Source organism: Budorcas taxicolor, chromosome 4 (assembly GCF_023091745.1).
Source record: "Budorcas taxicolor isolate Tak-1 chromosome 4, Takin1.1, whole genome shotgun sequence".
In the NCBI taxonomy this organism is placed as follows: Eukaryota; Metazoa; Chordata; class Mammalia; order Artiodactyla; family Bovidae; genus Budorcas; species Budorcas taxicolor.
The window spans coordinates 74,113,102-74,130,822 of NC_068913.1; the positions used below are offsets into that span (position 1 = coordinate 74,113,102).

A 17,721-nucleotide genomic window follows, 5' to 3' on the forward strand; every position below is an offset into this window, starting at 1 on the left:
TACTTTGGCCACCTAATGGGAAGAACTGACTCATTGGAAAAGACCCTAATGCTGGGAAAGATTGAAGGCAGGAGGAGAAGGGGATGACAGAGAATGAGATGGTTGGATGACATCACCGACTCGATGGACATGAATTTGAGCAAGCTCCGCGTGTTGTTGATGGACAGGGAAGCCTGGTGTGCAGCAGTCCATGAGGTCACAAAGAGTTGGACATGACTGAGTGACTGAAGTGTACTGAACTCTGCATATAAGTTAAATAAGCAGAATCGCAATATATAGCCTTGACGTGTGTGCATGCATGTGTGTGTGTTCCATTTCTTTACTCGTGTCTGGCTTTTTGTGACCCTATGGACTATAGTCCACCAGGCTTCTCTCTCCATAGGATTCTCCAAGCAAGAATACTGGAGTGGATTGCCACACCCTCCTCCAGGGGATCTGCCTGACCCATCAAGAGGCTCTTTAGGTCCCCTTCACTTTCTTGTGTCTGCCTCCATCTCCTGCATTGCAGGTGGATTCTTTACCCACTGGGTCTGTTGGGAAGCTCACAGCCTTGACATACTTCTTTCCCAGTTTTGAACCAGTTTGTTGTTCCATGTCAGGTTCTAACTGTTGCTTGTTGACTCACATACAGATTTCTCAGGAGACAGGCAAGGTGGTCTGGTACTTTCATCTCTTTAACAATTTTCCACAGATTGTTATGATCCACACAGTCAAAGGTTTTAGTGTAGTCAATGAAGCAGAAGTAGATGTTTTTCTGGAATTCTCTTGTTTTTTTCTGTCAACCAACGTTGACAATTTGATCTCTGATTCCTCTGCTTCTTCAAAAGCCATCTTGTACATCTGGTAAGTCTTGATTTATGCATTGCTGATGCCTAGCTTGAAGGATTTTGGGCATAACCTTGCCAGCATGTGAAATGAGCACATTGTATGGTAGTTTGAGCATTGCTTAGCATTGTCCTTCTTGGGGATTGAAATGAAAACTGACCTTTTCCAGTCCTACGGTCAGTGCAGATTTTCCCAAATTTGCTGACATATTGAGTGTAACACTTTAATAGCCTCATCTTCTAAGATTTGAAAGAGCTCAGCTAGAATTCTGTCCCTCTACTCACTTTGTTCATAGTAATGCTTCCTAAAGCCCACTTGACTTCACACTCCAGGATGTCTGGCTCTAAGTAAGTGATCACACGATCATGGTTATCCAGGTCATTGAGACCTGTTTTGTACAGCTCTGTGTATTCTTGCTACCTCTTCTTAATATCTTCTACTTCTGTTAAGCCCTTACTGTTTCCGCCTTTTATCATGCCCATCCTTGCATGAAATATTCCCTTCATATCTCCAGTTTTCTTGAAGATACCTCTGCTGCTGCTGCTAAGTCGCTTCAGTCGTGTCCGACTCTGTGCGATCCCATAGACGGCAGCCCACCAGGCTCCCCACTCTAGTCTCTGTGATTGTATTGTTTTCCTCTATTTCTTTGCAGTGTTTATTTAAGAAGGCCTTCCTATCTATCCTTGCTATTCTCTGAAACTCTGTGCTCAGATGGGTATATCTTTCCCTTTCTACCTTGTCTTTCACTTCTTTTCTCAGCTATTTCTAAAGCCTTCTTAGACAACCACTTTGCTTTCTTTCATTCCTTTTCCTTTGGAATGGTTCTGGTTTCTGCCTCCTGTATAATGTTTCAAACTTCCATCTATAGTTCTTCAGGGACTCTGTCACCCAGATATAATCCCTTGATCTCTTTGTCACTTCTGCTGTATAATCATAAAGGATTTGATTTAGGTCATACCTGAGTTGTCTGGTGGTTTCTCCTACTTCCTTCTTTGTAAGCCTGAATTTTGCAATAAGGAGCTCGTGATCTAAGTTTAGCATTCTAGTTAGTCTAATTCATCTCAGCTCATTTCTGCTACTTTTTTGGGGCAGGAACCAATCACACTTCAGTTTTGTGAAATTCTTGTTTGAAATCTGTAAAAGACTTCCTGTCTGTTACCAAGTTAGAAACATGAGTGTTTTCATCTAACAAACAGTTATGGAGCATCTGCTGTGTGCCAGCTGCTTGGAATATTAAGCAGATTAGAACGTGAGCCCTGTCCCCAAGAGCTCCCAGTCTAATGGGGAAGCTAAACCTAGCCCAACTTCGTGCTATGGAATGTGGTAGGTATAGTTGTTTTCAGTGAGAGAAAAAACTGAGAAAAATGCAAGCTGAGAGTGGTCACTGAAAAGTGAGGTCATTCTTAAGGGTTCCAGAGAATCATTACCTGAAGAAGATAGAATGGGCCCTGGAACAGGCTTTCAAGGGATCTTCCAGGAGAGGGGTTCAACTACCACAACTTCCAAGAAATTGAGAAATGAGACCTAATGGTAAAGGCTGGGAAATCTTGCCAGTCTGCCTAAGTTGTGCTTCTGGTTAGGCTCTGGCACAAGGTACTTGAGAGTCAGGAAGAAGATAACACAGGGATCAGATAAATAACCAGAGAAAGGAGGGCACATGCGTGAGAGCAAGGCAGAAAGTTCACTTACTATTTGTACTAAAAGACTGTTTTACTCATTTTAAATAAATCCTTTGAATAAGGAGACATTTTTACAAACATGGAACCCGTACCTAATATGTGAGAGCCTCAGCTTTCTTAATCTGGAAACAAACATTGATGTATCCTTCAGCAATAATATTGTTATCTCTGATCTCAAGGCAAGCACAGCTGTCAGCCAAGAATAGTACACTGCGTCTGCCAACTCTTGTGACAGCAAGTGTCTATTGTAGGCTTTTCCCTTCCTCTCTCATTCCTCTTAACATCTCAGTCCAAAGTCACAGTTTCAGCATCTTGCCTAGTACATGTTCCAGTACTGCCCACCCCCCCCCCCATTTCCCAGGTGGATATAACATCATATGAGCAGAGAAAAGGTATTACTGCCTTCTAGAAACCCTAACAGACCCAAGACCCTCAGACCAACGGCTACTAATCCTATGCAGTCCTTTGAAAGAGGATGGAAAGGGAACTTGAAGGACCTTTTAGTGACTAACTGAGGTGTTTTAACTAACTAAAATTTACCTCTCCCTTTAGAAGACTTTCACTTAAGACTAAACAAAGACAAACAGAAAGCCCACTGTGTGTGGGAACACTGTCACGTTTGTGTATAAGTGTGTTTTGGTGTATGCAGACTTTTATAAGCATGATAAATAAATTCACTCTTTGTTCCTTTATTACTTCTCATCTTGATTTTACCTTATGAACAAACATTGCTGACAAATATTTAGGGGAGCGATTTCTAAATAGTAAATAATTTATGTTGTCTCACTTGTAGTTATTCAATATGAGATATATTATTTCATCCATGACTCATCTTCTATAAATTGCCAAATGCATGTTGAGAGTTTTCATTTTCCTGATATACAGAATTCCATTAAAGAACATAATGGGTAAAATAATCAAACTCATATCTTTTCCATAAATAACCTGCAGGTACATGTTATTTTCAAATTTGAAGACCTAATAGTTAGTATTTGGGGCCTGCAATGTTTGATGTTTTGACAAAATCCTGTAACTATGGGAACGTTAATGAATGGAATCAACTGTAAATTTATTGCCCACTTGTGGCAGTTTGCAGGAATTACTGTTTCCTTTCAAAATCTGGTTTTGATGGTAACTTTAAAAAATTTTACCTCTCTCAACTGGCCAGTAATGACTTGGTCCTAGCTATAGATTTTTACAAGTTATAAACTGTGTGATAGACTCAGTATACTTCCTGGATTGTATAAAAAATCAACCAGAAAGGTTTCAAACAAAGCAAATGAAACATACCTGCTTTTTAATTGTTAAAGATTTGAACATATTTTAAATTAAATATGGCATATTTTCTTTTATGGGACCAGAATCTTCTATATATGTATGGTGTTAGAATCTGCTTTGTTTATACTGTGTATCAAGATGTTTGAGTTCAATAAAAAGTGACTGATTTTTGCATTGGATACTAACCTAATTCAAGAGGAAACAGCCCCTGATGCTGTTTAAACAAAGCCATCTGTTTGCTACTTAATCAGTGTAGTTGTGTGAACTTTGGCAAAGGGTGAACGTTTTGTACAGTTTTCTGGATGGATCTGACCAGTTATCAGCAGAATGTTCACTGCCATATTTGCCTACTGTTTTGAAAAGTTTCCCCCCACTTATTCCTTAGGCATATATTGTCAGTAATATTCTACAAACTGCATCTGTTTATCTTTAAATTCCAAATGCAATGTCACTCAAATTCAGAAAGTGCACGTTGGGTCGAAAACATTACAGATGTGTAAAGGGCAGTTCTAAGGGTACATGAAAGTTTGAGGACATGTGGAAGATGTTACTGCAAGAATGAAAGAATTTGGATAGAGACAGAGCTGGAGGCCGTTATAATTATAGCTCAGGAAAACCAGTAGATTTCACTAAGTGATCAATGAAAGACACATACTGTTCTGTGGTTAGCAACTTGGGCTTCATGCAGTCATTTCCACCTAACACTGATAAATGACTGCAGAAGATCACAGCTTTACTCTTCTCAGATACCTGAGAGGTAAAGACAAGTTCCTTCAGTATCAGGAGAAAACTGATATTAATAGAAAGACCATGTTCCTCTAAAAGAAGGGGCTATCAGAATCTTTCTGAGTGGGAGTTGAGACCATATGTAGCTTAGGATGCCCCCAGAGAATTTCTCAATTGGCTGATGGTCATCTCTAGCCCAGGAGGTCCAAAATTGAACTCTGGATTTGCGCCCTGCATCCTGCTTCCTTGTGCCCATCCTGTTTTTGCTCTTCCTGCAGCCTTTTCCATCTTATTAAATGGATCTTATGAAACACCATTTTTCCAGTTGCTCATGTCAAAACCTTGGAGTCTTCACTGACTCTTCTCTTCCTTGCAAACTCCATTTTAAATCCATTAACTAGTCCTATTGATTCTACTTTGGAAAAATATTCAGAATTTGACCGGTTCTCACCACCCTCACCATTACCACCCTGTTGTATGAATGAAAGTGTGTGGCCAGTTGCACTGGCTGGGTCAGCTACTTGTCAGCCACTTGTCTCTTGGGCTTCAGTTTCTGTAACTTGTGAAATGTGGGTAGTCATTGTACCTCCAGCATAAATTTGTGGAAAAGATGAAATGAATGTAAAGGATTTAGCTCATGGTGAGTTGTTAAAATATGTCAGCTCTTACTGCTAGAGCATCTTCCAAGTATGCAGCTTAGGCTAGTCTCTGTATAACCCTTGGCCAATTGCCTCAGAATCACTGGGGGTTTGTTTGAAGTGCAGTTTCCTGGGTTCCAGCCTGGAAGTCCGAGAGGGTTCTGAGACTTTTTAATTTTTATATGCTTTCCAGGTGATATTTTACATATTAAAATTTTAGATTTATATGTTGGAGGAAGGAAAATGGGCCACAGTTGGAGAATGATAATCCTGAGCCTCAGAGTCAGACACGACTGAAGCAACTAAACAGCAGCAGCAGCAGCAGTCCTGAGCCTGGGGAAGAGTCAGGATGAGGGGACCCTGCTGCTTATGGGGGATCAGGGGCAAGGCCTTTCCTTCTCAGCAGTATGCGTGGGTGTGTATGTAATGTATGGCATGTCTGTGTGTAAGATATATGGATTCGGATATGTGTGTTGTGTGGCATACCTGAGTGTGGTATGTGGTGTTTATATATGTGGAGGTGTAGTGTGTAATGTATGGTATATAGGTGTGTGTGTGTGGTATGTGGTGGTGTGAGTGTATGATGTGGGGGTGTATATGTATGGGTGGATGGTGTGTGTGTGTGGTATGTGGTGGTGTGAGTGTATGATGTGGGGGTGTATATGTATGGGTGGATGGTGTGTGTGTCTGGTATGTGGTAGTGTGTGTGTATGATGTGGGGGTGTGTATGTATGTATGTGTAGTGTGTGTGTGTGGTATGTGTGGTGCATGTGTGTGTGGTATGTGATGGGTACTCCATGTAATAGGTACGACTGAAAAGTAGGGTTTGAGAAATAAACTGCTGCTGACTTTAAAATGATCTGGTTCTGAGGCAAGAGTCAATTGCCAGGCCTAACTGTCTTCTTATCCTTGGCAGTGGGATGTTCTATGATGGGAACCACACCTATCTCATTGAGCCGGAAGGAAATGACACCTCCCAAGTAAGTGCTCCTTCTGTTTGCCATGGCAAATGTAAACAATGCTGGGTGATTTCTTTCCCCCTCTTTTTCTTCTCTTTTTTCTATTTTGCTTTCTTTTCATATTTCAGGGTCAAGAATATATGTATAAACACAAACATATTATATATATATAAATGCATATAATATGTATACATATATTTTAAGTTAAATAGTGAATAAGGAAAAACCCTAGACTGCGAGAAAATAAATTTATCTTGTTTAAGCCACCCAGACTAAGACCACAGCACTTTATGGTGGAGATAGTAATGAAGGCTTCAGAACACCTCAGAAGAAAAGTATTTCCAGCAGAGGGGAAATATAAGAGGTTCAGTTCAGTTCAGTTGCTCAGTTGTGTCTGACTCTTTGCGACCCCATGAATCTCAGCACGCTAGGCCTCCCTGTCCATCACCATCTCCTGGAGTTCACTCAGACTCCTGTCCATTGAGTCAGTGATGCCATCCAGCCATCTCATCCTCTGTCATTCTCTTCTCCTCCTGCCCCCAATCCCTCCCAGCATCAGAGTCTTTTCCAATGAGTCAATTCTTTGCATGAGGTGGCCAAAGTAAGAGGTAGATTTTTTTAAAAAAAGATCACTGTGGTTTTGCCTTGTTGCTGTTCAGCTGCTAAGTCGGGTCTGACTCTTTGGGGCCCCATGAAATGCAGCACACCAGGCTTCCCTGTCCTTCACTATCTCCTGGAGTTTGCTCAAATTATGAATACTGAAGACAGTGAAGGACAGGGAAGCCTGGTATGCTGCAGTCCATGGGGTTGCAAAGAGTTGGACAGCAATAACAAAGCAAAACCACAGCGATCTTTTTTTTTTTTTATAAGTCTACCTTTTACTCTTCCCATCTGCTGGAAATACTTCCCTTCTGAGGTGTTCTGAAGCCTTCATTACCAACTCCACCGTGATGTGCTGTGGTCTGTCAGTCTAGTTGGCTTAAACAACATAAATTTATTTTCTCACAGTCTGGGGACTGAAAGTCCAACTTCATGGCGCCAGTGGGGTCAGTGTCCATTTAGGGCTCTCTCCTTGGGGTGCAGATGGTGTCCTGTGAGGTCTGGTGTCTCTCCCTCTTCTCATCAGGGCACCAGCCTTATCGGACTTACCTCACTCTTGTGATCTCTGTTAACCTTTATCGCATCCCTCTGACCCTATCTCCAAATACAATCACATTAGGAATTTATGACTTAACCATGAGTTTGGAAGGGACATAGACATTCAGTTCATGATGGATCAAATCCACAGATAATGTGATTTCCCACTCTTTTTCTTTTCTAGATTCCAGATTTTTCTCTTTTGCCTATTTTCTTTAAGGCCCCATGCTGATAAAATTTACAGAAATCTGAGTTTTCTCAGTTCTCCTCCTCAGTTTGTTTAAACATTCACTTTCTCACAAATTAGGAAATGGTTGCTATTATTGACTAAAGAGAAACATGATGCATTCCATCCTAGCTTTGTACACACAAATAGTCTTCCACGTATCATGGAACACCAATCAGGCAGTTAGAGAGGCAAATAATTTCAAGAGACGCTCATTGTTCTGCCACTCATAAACAATCTTGTATGGGAAACTGTTTTGTGTTACTTTCCAAGTACCCGCTGAAAGCTGTCCTCGTCCCTTTGCTTGACAGTGTGATTTTTAAACAGTGATATCATGAAATTTGACTATTTATGACCTTCCATTTTTAGTAATTGAAGGAAGCCAGATGAAATTATTTGAATGCTTATTAATTTTTCATAGATGAAACATGGTTTTTTATCTGTTGGATTTTTATAGATGTTTGTGTGACACTTGAATTTTGAGGCAGGCTCTACTGTGGGCATTCTGATTGTGCCAGTCACCTGCTTCCCAATAGGAAGACTGATAGCTCTGCAGTCTGCCTAGCAAAGCTGTCAGGTTCTAACAAGAAGCAGGGCGTCATGGATAGGAACCAGTCATAGAAAACATTAACCCCATCCCCCAGATGTCTTACTTCTCCTTGAGGGAATAGGTGCATTCATTTCTTTGCCATTACCACAGGCTTTGGCTTCTCCATCCATGAAGGCATTTTATTTCTAATGGGCTATCACTGCGGTGCTGGGATAATATAGGAGTGAGTGGGAGAGATGTGCAAGGGCTCATTGCCTTCCCAAACTTGAGAGAATGTGTAGTCAAGCAATGATTCTTTTAAGGTTTCACTTCCCCCAGCTGTGATCGCCTGAGCCTGGAGATTTCTGGTTGTATATGCCTCATCTCTCGTTTGTGTTATTTCAGGAGGATTTCCATGTTCATTCGGTTTACAAATCCAGACTGTTTGAATTTCCTTTGGATGATCTTCCATCTGGTATGATTTTCATATAGTGATTTTTTTAAAAAAAGACAGCTTTAATAATTCATTTTAATGTTTTATAACTAATTATATGAGGAATATCATCAGCCTACGACTGCTCATAACAGTTTTAGAAAGTCAAGTGACATTAAGAGAGAGAAAAAAATGCAAACTGACCTCGTGTTTATAGTGGGTGAGTTTGGAAAGATATTGCTTGTATTCAACAAAGAAGAGCTTATTAACGTTAAAAGACTCAAAGTAAAGTATTCCTTTACTTTGTTAAAGCAAAAATTGGTCTGCATAGGTAGAATATATAAAATTCACTCTTGGTGAAGTACTCAGTTTGCACATATAGAGATGAACTTGTAAATATTTTCCCATTTATTGTTTCATCATTTCTTTTTGCCCCAGCATTTTAATAAAGAGCTATTGTAGATTAATATGTATTATTATGATGATGTGCTATTTGTGAAATTGATCTTTCCTTCCATTGTGTGTTTATGAGTCCATCTGTTTATAGGTTTGATTTGAGAGTTGCATCCATGTCTTTTGGTGAGAAGGGCAGGGTATTCATGCTTCAGCTTTGGCAGAGGAGCAATGATTATGCAGAGAGCATTTGTCTTTGTCCACAGTGGACTCCTTTCCGTGTTCTCCTTCTAAAGAGAGGGTATAGCTGATGTGGAGATGCTTCCTCCCCTTCTTAGCCAGCCTGCTTATGGCCATGCTGCTGCTGCTGCTGCTAAGTCGCTTCAGTCATGTCTGACTGCGCGACCCCATAGACGGCAGCCCACCAGGCTCCCCCGTCCCTGGGATTCTCCAGGCAAGAACATTGAAGTGGGTTGCCATTTCCTTCTCCAATGCATGAAAGTGAAAAGTGAAAGTGAAGTCGCTCAGTCGTGTCCGACTCTTCGCGACCCCATGGACTGCAGTCTTCCAGGCTCCTCCATCCATGGGATTTTCCAGGCAAGAGTACTGGAGTGGGGTGCCATTGCCTTCTCCGATTATGGCCACAGTATAGTCTAATTTTTAAACTTCTTTTAGTCTTTGTAACAACTCTGTGAGGTCAATATTATTATTCCCATTTTATAGATGAACAAACAGAAGCTCAGCTAGTTTGTCTTTTCTAGGGTTCCACAGCTAGTAAGAGGCTGAGTGGGTGTTTGGATTATGGCACCGGGAGACTGTGCCTTGGGAGACAGGCACCAGGGCAAATGGGAAACTTACTAGACTAAAGCAAAGTCTAAACTCCTGCTTAGGAAAATGACTTAAAGGCTGCATTGTCTCCTTGTTAGAAAATGAAGTAAGTGTTTTCAAATATTCTTTCCTCTGAAATAAATTCATAGCTCCTTGACCTTCTGCAGTTACCCTAAAGAGAAACAGAACTCACCCCTTTTCTCCTGCTGCCAAAGGGAAGGAAGTTCCTAGTTTACAGAATTTGCTATTTGGAAAAATCTGCAAATGAATAACAGATACTTTTACTTCACATAGACGCTTTATACCGTTCTTTTGTTATCATATGAAACTTTTTAGAATTCCTAGTATGGTAAGAAAATAAATCCTGATTAGCTGCTTGAGAACAAAGTTGCAATCCAATAGGCATTACTGGATGTGATAAACATTAATTAATATTTAAAGTAATAACTAAAAGTTCCCCACTAAGGACTTTATTATAGGCTTGCCATGATACAATCTTACAATTTTTTTAAAAAAACTTCATTCAGAATTTCTTCACAACAGAAACTTTGGAGGTTACTCAGTAGTTTTTCTGCTGTGAAAATGAGTTTTGACCATATTCTTTGAAAAACCTCAGTTTGTTCCTGGTTATCTTTTAGTATCAGAAGTTGACAGTATTCATTTTAAGAGTATTATTTGCCTCAAGCTTTTTAGACTTACTATGACAAATTGGAAGGAAACAAAAAATAGGCAAATGTCAAAGTTGAAATTTTATTTAAAGCTAAGTTTATTAAACTTTTAATTTTAAGTTTAATAAAGTGTCACTGGGTTGTGGGTTATATCATGTCTTTTTTGCTATGCATTATGTATTTCCCAGAGACAGCATATGATCAGGTGTTCCCCAATCTTATTTGATTATGGAATGTCTTGTTTTACATGACACATCTCTCAAGACTAGTTTTCCTAAGAACACATTTTAAGAAAAGATTTTTGTTTACATATGACCACTGAGCACTCACTGTTTAAAAATTACTATGATAAAAAACCAATCAACCAACCAACAGAAGCAAACAAAACAGAAATAGACTCATAAATATAGAGAACAAAGGGGTGGTTGCCAGCGCAGATGGGGGCCAGCCAAAAGAGGAAAAGGAGGTTTAGAGACACAAACTTCCAGTTATAAAGTAAAGAAGTCATGGGAATGTAATGTAAAGCATAGGGAACATAGCCAGTAATACGGTGATGACTTTGTACAGAGGCAGACGATAATTGGGCTTACAGTGGTAACCATTTTGAAATGTATATAAATACCAAATCACTATTTTGTACACCTGAAAATAGTATGATATTGTATGTCAGTTATACTGCAATAGAAAATTACTATGATGAAATACACCAATTTTGTGTACTATTTGCCGAGTTCTGACACTCTTGTACTCCCCTGATGAAAAATAGACTATTTCCATTACCCCAGTGATTTCCTTTGTGTCCCTTTTCTGTCAGTGTCTCCCACTTCTGCAGTCCCTTTTCTGACTTTTTTCACTGTAGATTAGTTTCACCTGTTCATACAAATGGACTCATTCATCATATTCAGCTTCGTTTCCTTATTAGCACATGGCTGAGATCTATGTTGTCAAAGGCAGCAATAGTTCTTTATTTTGATTACTATGTTGTTATGTATGCATATAGCACAACTTTTCATCTCTTCTGTCGATGGACATTTCGATTGCTTCTAGTTTGGGGCTATTATGAATATAACAACTATAAACATTCTCGTAAAAATCTTTTTTGGGGACACACATTTATATTTCTCTATCAAATACCTGTGAGTTTAATAACTGGGTCACAAGGTAGTATATCTTTAACTTTATAATATTGTTCTCAAGCTTCAGCATCTACCAGAATCACCTGGAGGGTTTGGTAAACACAGATTGATGGCTTCATCTTCAGGCTATTTTTTTCAGCCACTATATTGAGGTGTAATTGAAATACAAAGGGCTGTATATATTTAATGCATAGAACTTGATGAGTTTGGAGGTAAATATACATCCATGAAATCACCACAACCTATGTCATAAACATATTCATCCATTCCAAAAGTTTCTCCCGCACTATTTATGGTGATGATGATAAAAACTATTAACATAAAATCTAACCTCTTAGCAAATTTTTAGGTATACGACACAGTATTGTTAATGTAGGCACTGAACTGTACAGTAGCTCTTGAAGACTTATTCACCTTGTATAACTAAATCTTTGTCTGCTTTGACTAGTAACTTCTCATATTCCCTCCTCCTAGCCCCTGACAGCCACCATTCTAATCACTGTTTCTCTGAGTTTGACTATTTTAGATTCCTCATGTAAATGGTATTATGTAGTATTTGTCCTTCTTTGTCTGGCTTATTTCACTTGACAGAATGTCCTCTAGGTGCACGTGTGTTGTTGCAAATGGCAGGATTTTCTAAGACTGATTAATATTCCATTATGTGTATATACAATATATTCTTTATCCATTCATCCACTGATGGACATTTAGGTTGCTTCTGTCTCTTGACTGCTGTCAATAATGTTGCAATGAACATGGGCGTGCAGACACTTCTTTGAGATCCTGATTTAAATTCCTTAGGCTATATGCCTAGGAGTAGGATTGTTAAAATCATATGGTATTTCTATTCAAATATTTTGAGAAATATTCATAATGCTTTTCATAGTGGCTGTACAAATTTCTAGAGCTTTTGATTAAGTACGTCTTGGGGGGGTTAGAAGAATTTACTTTTCCAAGTTCTCAGGTAATGCTAATGCCACTAGTCCAAGGAACACAATTTAAGAACCACTGTTGAATGAAAAATCTCTGAACCTTTTCCTGAACTGGTCATACCATTGTATACTCTCAGCATTATATGAGAGTTCTAATTGTTCCACATCTTCACCAACCTTTGGTGTGCCATTCTTTAGTGAAGGTTAGTGGTGGAAGGGAAGGTCAAGTGGCTATTTAGATGGTTTCCCATTAAAATATGATGGTATTTATAAGAGAAATATGAGAAAAATTTTGAGATAAATTAGAACTGGAATAATGCTTGAGATTTTTTTGAATTGTATTCCTTTGTGGTATGTTTATTTATATTAATGTAAATGTAATTACCTAGATTAATGTTCTATATTTTAATTAAGTGTGATGTTTACATTATAAAATTAATAACAGTTATGTATAATTATATAATTTATATATTATAATTATAATAATCATTGTTGATTAAAGTAAAGTTATATAATTTATACTAATTAGGGCTGGTAGAAGTTTGATTGCCCTTCATGAAAGAAACCTGGCAAATGCGCTAAGTTAAATTTATTTTTGTTTCCTTTTAGAATTCCAACAAGTAAATATCACTCCACCAAAATTTATTTTGAAGCCAAGACCAAAAAGAAGTAAACGGCAGGTATGTATTCACAGGTGTATGTCACAATATTTTAAAAACTTTGGCAACTGCCAGTCAACTTAATCTACATTAAGTCTGTAAGAAGTAAGAATTAGTTTCAGGCATTTGCCACAGTGAGGTAAACAGCATGGGTGACACATTGATAGGAGCAGTGGAGTTAGGGCCATATTATTTCATAGACTCAAAATACACTCAAGATAGTAGCGATAATATGGACACTCTCCATACAGATGGATTATGGGGCCGCTGCCGTGGCATCTCAGGCTGTTTCTACCATAGGCCTCCTTCCTTGCCTGAGTATATACCAACCACATCATGAAGTCTGCTTGGATGGTACTAGCCCTTATGTTTATCCCCTTAAGAATACCCCCTTAAGAATGACTCCATCAAGTTTTAAAACTGCAAAATGCTATTTTCACACTTGAACTACTCTGGAGTCTAGGATATAAAATCAGAATGTCTGCTTTATGAATGTTCAGTGCATATTGAACTTAATAATAATAATAGCAGTTTATTGTTTACTGTACAATGCTTTAAGCCACATGAAGTGGGTACTATTATTATTCTTTCACAGGAAAAATAATAGATGTCTCTGAAATGTGTACATGACTTGCCCAGAATCATAGATCTGGTAAATGGTTTATACAAAATAAAAACTCTGGTCATCAGAATTAAGATATCATCACAGTTGTGGTGGTAGTTGGTGTAGGGGTGTGTATGACATAAAAACAGGGTGAGAGAAATAAGTGTCTAGTAAGACAAAGCAGTTGAAGGGACCATGTATTTTCTTTTTAATATATGTTTAGTAAGTATTAGGAGAAGGAAATGGCAACCCACTCCAGTGTTCTTGCTGGAGAATCCCAGGGACGGGGGAGCCTGGTGGGCTGCCGTCTATGGGGTCGCACAAAGTTGGACACTACTGAAGCAACTTAGCAGCAGCAGCAGTAAGTATGAAGTAAAATATGTTTACAGACAGATATCTAACATGAATAATAATTGCTAAATATTTTGAGGACTCACCATGGGCAATTGTATTAACGTATTTAATCCTCATAATTTTTTGAGGAAGGCATTATCATTATCCCTATTTTAAAGACATTGAAACGTAAGAGACTTAAGAAACCAGCCCATGGTTGCACTGGGTTATCTAGCAATGGAGCTGGGATTCTGACCTAGAAGTCTTGTCCCTGAGACACACAGTTGAATATTACTTGGCCTTAATAAAGAAGGAAATCTTGCCATTTGCAACAACATGGATGGACCTGGAGGGCATTAAGCTGAGTGAAATAAGCACTGGGACGACCCAGAGGGATGGTACGGGGAGGGAGGAGGGAGGGGGGGTTCAGGATGGGGAACATGTGTATACCTGTGGCGGATTCATGTTGATGTTTGGCAAAACCAACACAATATTGTAAAGTAATTAACCTCCAATTAAAATAAATAAATTTATATTTTAAAAAAAGAAAAAAAAGAAGCCAGGCAGAAATAGACAAATATGGCATGGTATCACTTACATGTGGAATCGAAACACAAAACAAACAAACAAAAACACATGGAAACAGAGTAGAAACATGGTTGCCAGCGGCTAGGCAATGGGGGGAAAGGGAGAGATTAGTAAGAGGGTGCACACTTCCAGTTCTAAGAGGGGTCATATCTGAGGACCTAATGTGTAAGTTTCCCATAGCCAGGTTCCAGGGCTTATTTATGCGCTGTTTCCTTTATTATGCTGCAGCTTCGTCGATATCCTCGTAATGTAGAGGAGGAAACCAAATACATTGAACTGATGATTGTGAATGATCATCTCATGGTAAGGTTTGCTGAATTTTGTGTTGTTTGAACTTGCCCATGCCTAGCATAAAACGGGTGGGTGCAGAAAAATGTTTAGAAGAAAGAAGCCTAAAAAGTTGTAACCTGGAGAAGGTATTTGTATAATCAAACATTTCTGTTACCCAGCAACAACCTGTAAATAGGAAAACACTCTTAGGTGAATCAATTCACAGTATTTTGTGAAGTTCCAAAAATATTTGTGCAATTCATAATGTTAACTCCTTGGATTTGCTTAGTTAATGTAGGGGCTAATATCTTCTCTTACTAAAATGGCAAGGTTAAAAAAAAAGGGAAACTTCCATTTTATAATTGAAAAAGTGTAGCAGCAATAATGTGACACTTTAATTTGCAATGTTTAGCTTTGTCCTAATAAAAGCATTTTTTTTTTCTGTTTTTCTTTTGCTGTGCAATAAACCATTTGGAAAGGCTTATAGGCTTATTTACAAAACAGAAACAGACTTATAGACTTAGAGAAAAAATTCATGGTTACCAGAGGATAAAGATGGAAAGAGGGATAGATTGGGAGTTTGGGATTGACCTGTGCACACTGCTGTATTTAAAATATATAACCAACAAGGACCTACTGTATAGCACAGGGAACTCAATATTTTATAATAACCTAAATGAGAAAAGAATTTGAAAAATAATAGATACATGTATATGTATAACTGAATCACTTTGTTGTATACCTGAAACTACTACAACATTGTTAATAAAAATATTCTCCAATATAAAATAAAAAAAGAAAAGCTTATATAGCCAAGCTGTGAAGATTTTTAGGATAAAGACCTAGCCAAACTTTTTATTGAGTCAGTTTTTTTTTTATGCCCAGATTACGGGCATGTTTTATACTCAATTCATGGGCATATTACAATCAGCCTGGTTGCATTCATTGCACATCAGTGAATTATAATTGTTTCATGTAACCAAAGTTTTAAACTAAATATATTCAGTGATTCACTTTGTTGAATTTTACTTAATTTCAGGTACATATACATTTTAATTTACTTTGAATTATTTATTTGGGAGAAAATATGTCATTTATTTAAATATGATTAAGCTAATAGAGATTTTAATTAATTATCAATAATTATTATTAAAGAGTGCTTCTTCCTTGTTTATGGTAGGACTGAGTTTTGTATTTCTACTAATTTAATTTCATGAATGTTATTTTTCCTGAGATTTTTACAGAATAAGCTGTAAAAACACATATTTTTGACATTTTAGGATATCATAAATTCAAATGTCTGCAAGCATCTATAGGCAGATAGTTCAAAGTGAGCCAGATATAAAACAATAGGGAAGGGTCAGGTCTATGGCAAAAGAGAAGTCACATGGTCTGTCTATCTAATAGGAGTGACTGCTTCTCAGCCCTTGCCAGTTATTACCATGTGTGGATACTGATTTTAAATGAAGCCAGAAACCAGATTTTACACGATATAGCTTGAGTTTTAAAACAGCCTTGAGGTCAAACCAAAGATATATGTTGTTCACATCAAGCTGTAAGTCACCTCCTTGTGACCATTAGAGCTTTCTTGTCTTTACTGAGTAACCCTTGTGGAACTTTTCATACTTTCAGCATTATTCACATTTACTTTCTCTGGCTTTCACCCTACTTTTATTTGTATGTCTTGCAATTCATTGATAACTTTCGTATATGTTCTCATTTTGAATAATAATCTTGTGACAAAAAAATAACCTTTTGAAATGGATGCAATGGGTATTTTTTATTTTATCTCAAAGATCTGTGAGGCCTCAAACTTTAGGAGCCTTGCCACAGACTTTGCAGTATCTAAAGAATTACGTGTCAACTCTTGAATTTTTTTACAGAAAACTTTAAAGGCCTTTTAGTTACACCGTGTTTCCTGTGCTGAGATGAGCATTTGTTGATGACCTTGAAGTCCTTCACTTGTTTTCTTTTGCTTTCAGTTTAAAAAGCACCGGCTTTCAGTGGTACTTACCAATACGTACGCGAAATCTGTGGTGAACATGGCAGATTTAGTAAGTATGAACCCGATTCAAAATTGCCACAGAGGAATTTTATCTCCTGATTGCTAATAAATTGGATAATATTCTTATGTTTTCACCTACCTAAATTGCACTTTAGCCAAGGTGTCCTGTAAGTCCGTGGTAACTCTGTCATGAACTTTATTTAACTTGTGATCTCTGACTGGGAAGATGATAAAAGGAAGAGGTCAAAGATACACCTTTATGACTAAATTTTTTTTTCCTGTATTTTTTACACTGGAAAAGAAAAAGTTGAGTCCTAGCCCCTATCAAAGATATTCACAGTGTATTTCTAGCAATGAAAAAACAGCTGTGCCTTTTCAAAAGAGTGCCTGGTGCTGTGGGAATGATGCAAATAAGTAGTTCTACTGTACCTACTTTCCAAATTTCCCAGACAGGTCTGTGCCCATACCTTCCCCATGAGTTTAATTAAGGCCAGTCAGAGAGTACAGAAATCATCTCCTTAGAGAGTGTTCTATTTTTTACTGGGGCAACTCAGGAAAGCCTGAGTCTTACAGGGTGCCAGAAAATGGACTCTGGGGGGACCTTGAGTAAGGGTGCAAATATCTGTCAAAAAGGGGTATTTTATGTCTAATTAGTACTCTTTTCTTTGGGTGTTACTTGGTAAACAGTTGGATTCTTATTACTCAAGAGAAACGTGTAAGTTAGAAAAACAGTTAACTCCCTTAAAAACAGTGAAGTTTCTCACATTTCACTAAAACTACAGGATTTTCCATAAAAGGAGCTTTGTAGGCCTGTTCATAAATCATTTGATTTTTTTCCCCATGTGTATAGCTGGTGTGTTCATTTTGTTATTATA

At 38.1% G+C, this 17,721-nt stretch overlaps 1 protein-coding gene across 1 annotated transcript in view; it reads left to right on the top strand.

Annotated features, from left to right (window-relative positions):
• Positions 1-17,721, top strand: part of ADAM22 (ADAM metallopeptidase domain 22) — a 229,574-nt gene that overhangs the window by 148,709 nt on the left and 63,144 nt on the right. Inside the window, exons 6-10 of the mRNA XM_052638378.1 lie at positions 6,063-6,126; positions 8,403-8,472; positions 12,997-13,067; positions 14,800-14,874; positions 16,824-16,895. Coding sequence (XP_052494338.1) covers positions 6,063-6,126; positions 8,403-8,472; positions 12,997-13,067; positions 14,800-14,874; positions 16,824-16,895 — 352 coding nt within the window. The remainder of the gene's footprint in view (positions 1-6,062; positions 6,127-8,402; positions 8,473-12,996; positions 13,068-14,799; positions 14,875-16,823; positions 16,896-17,721) is intronic.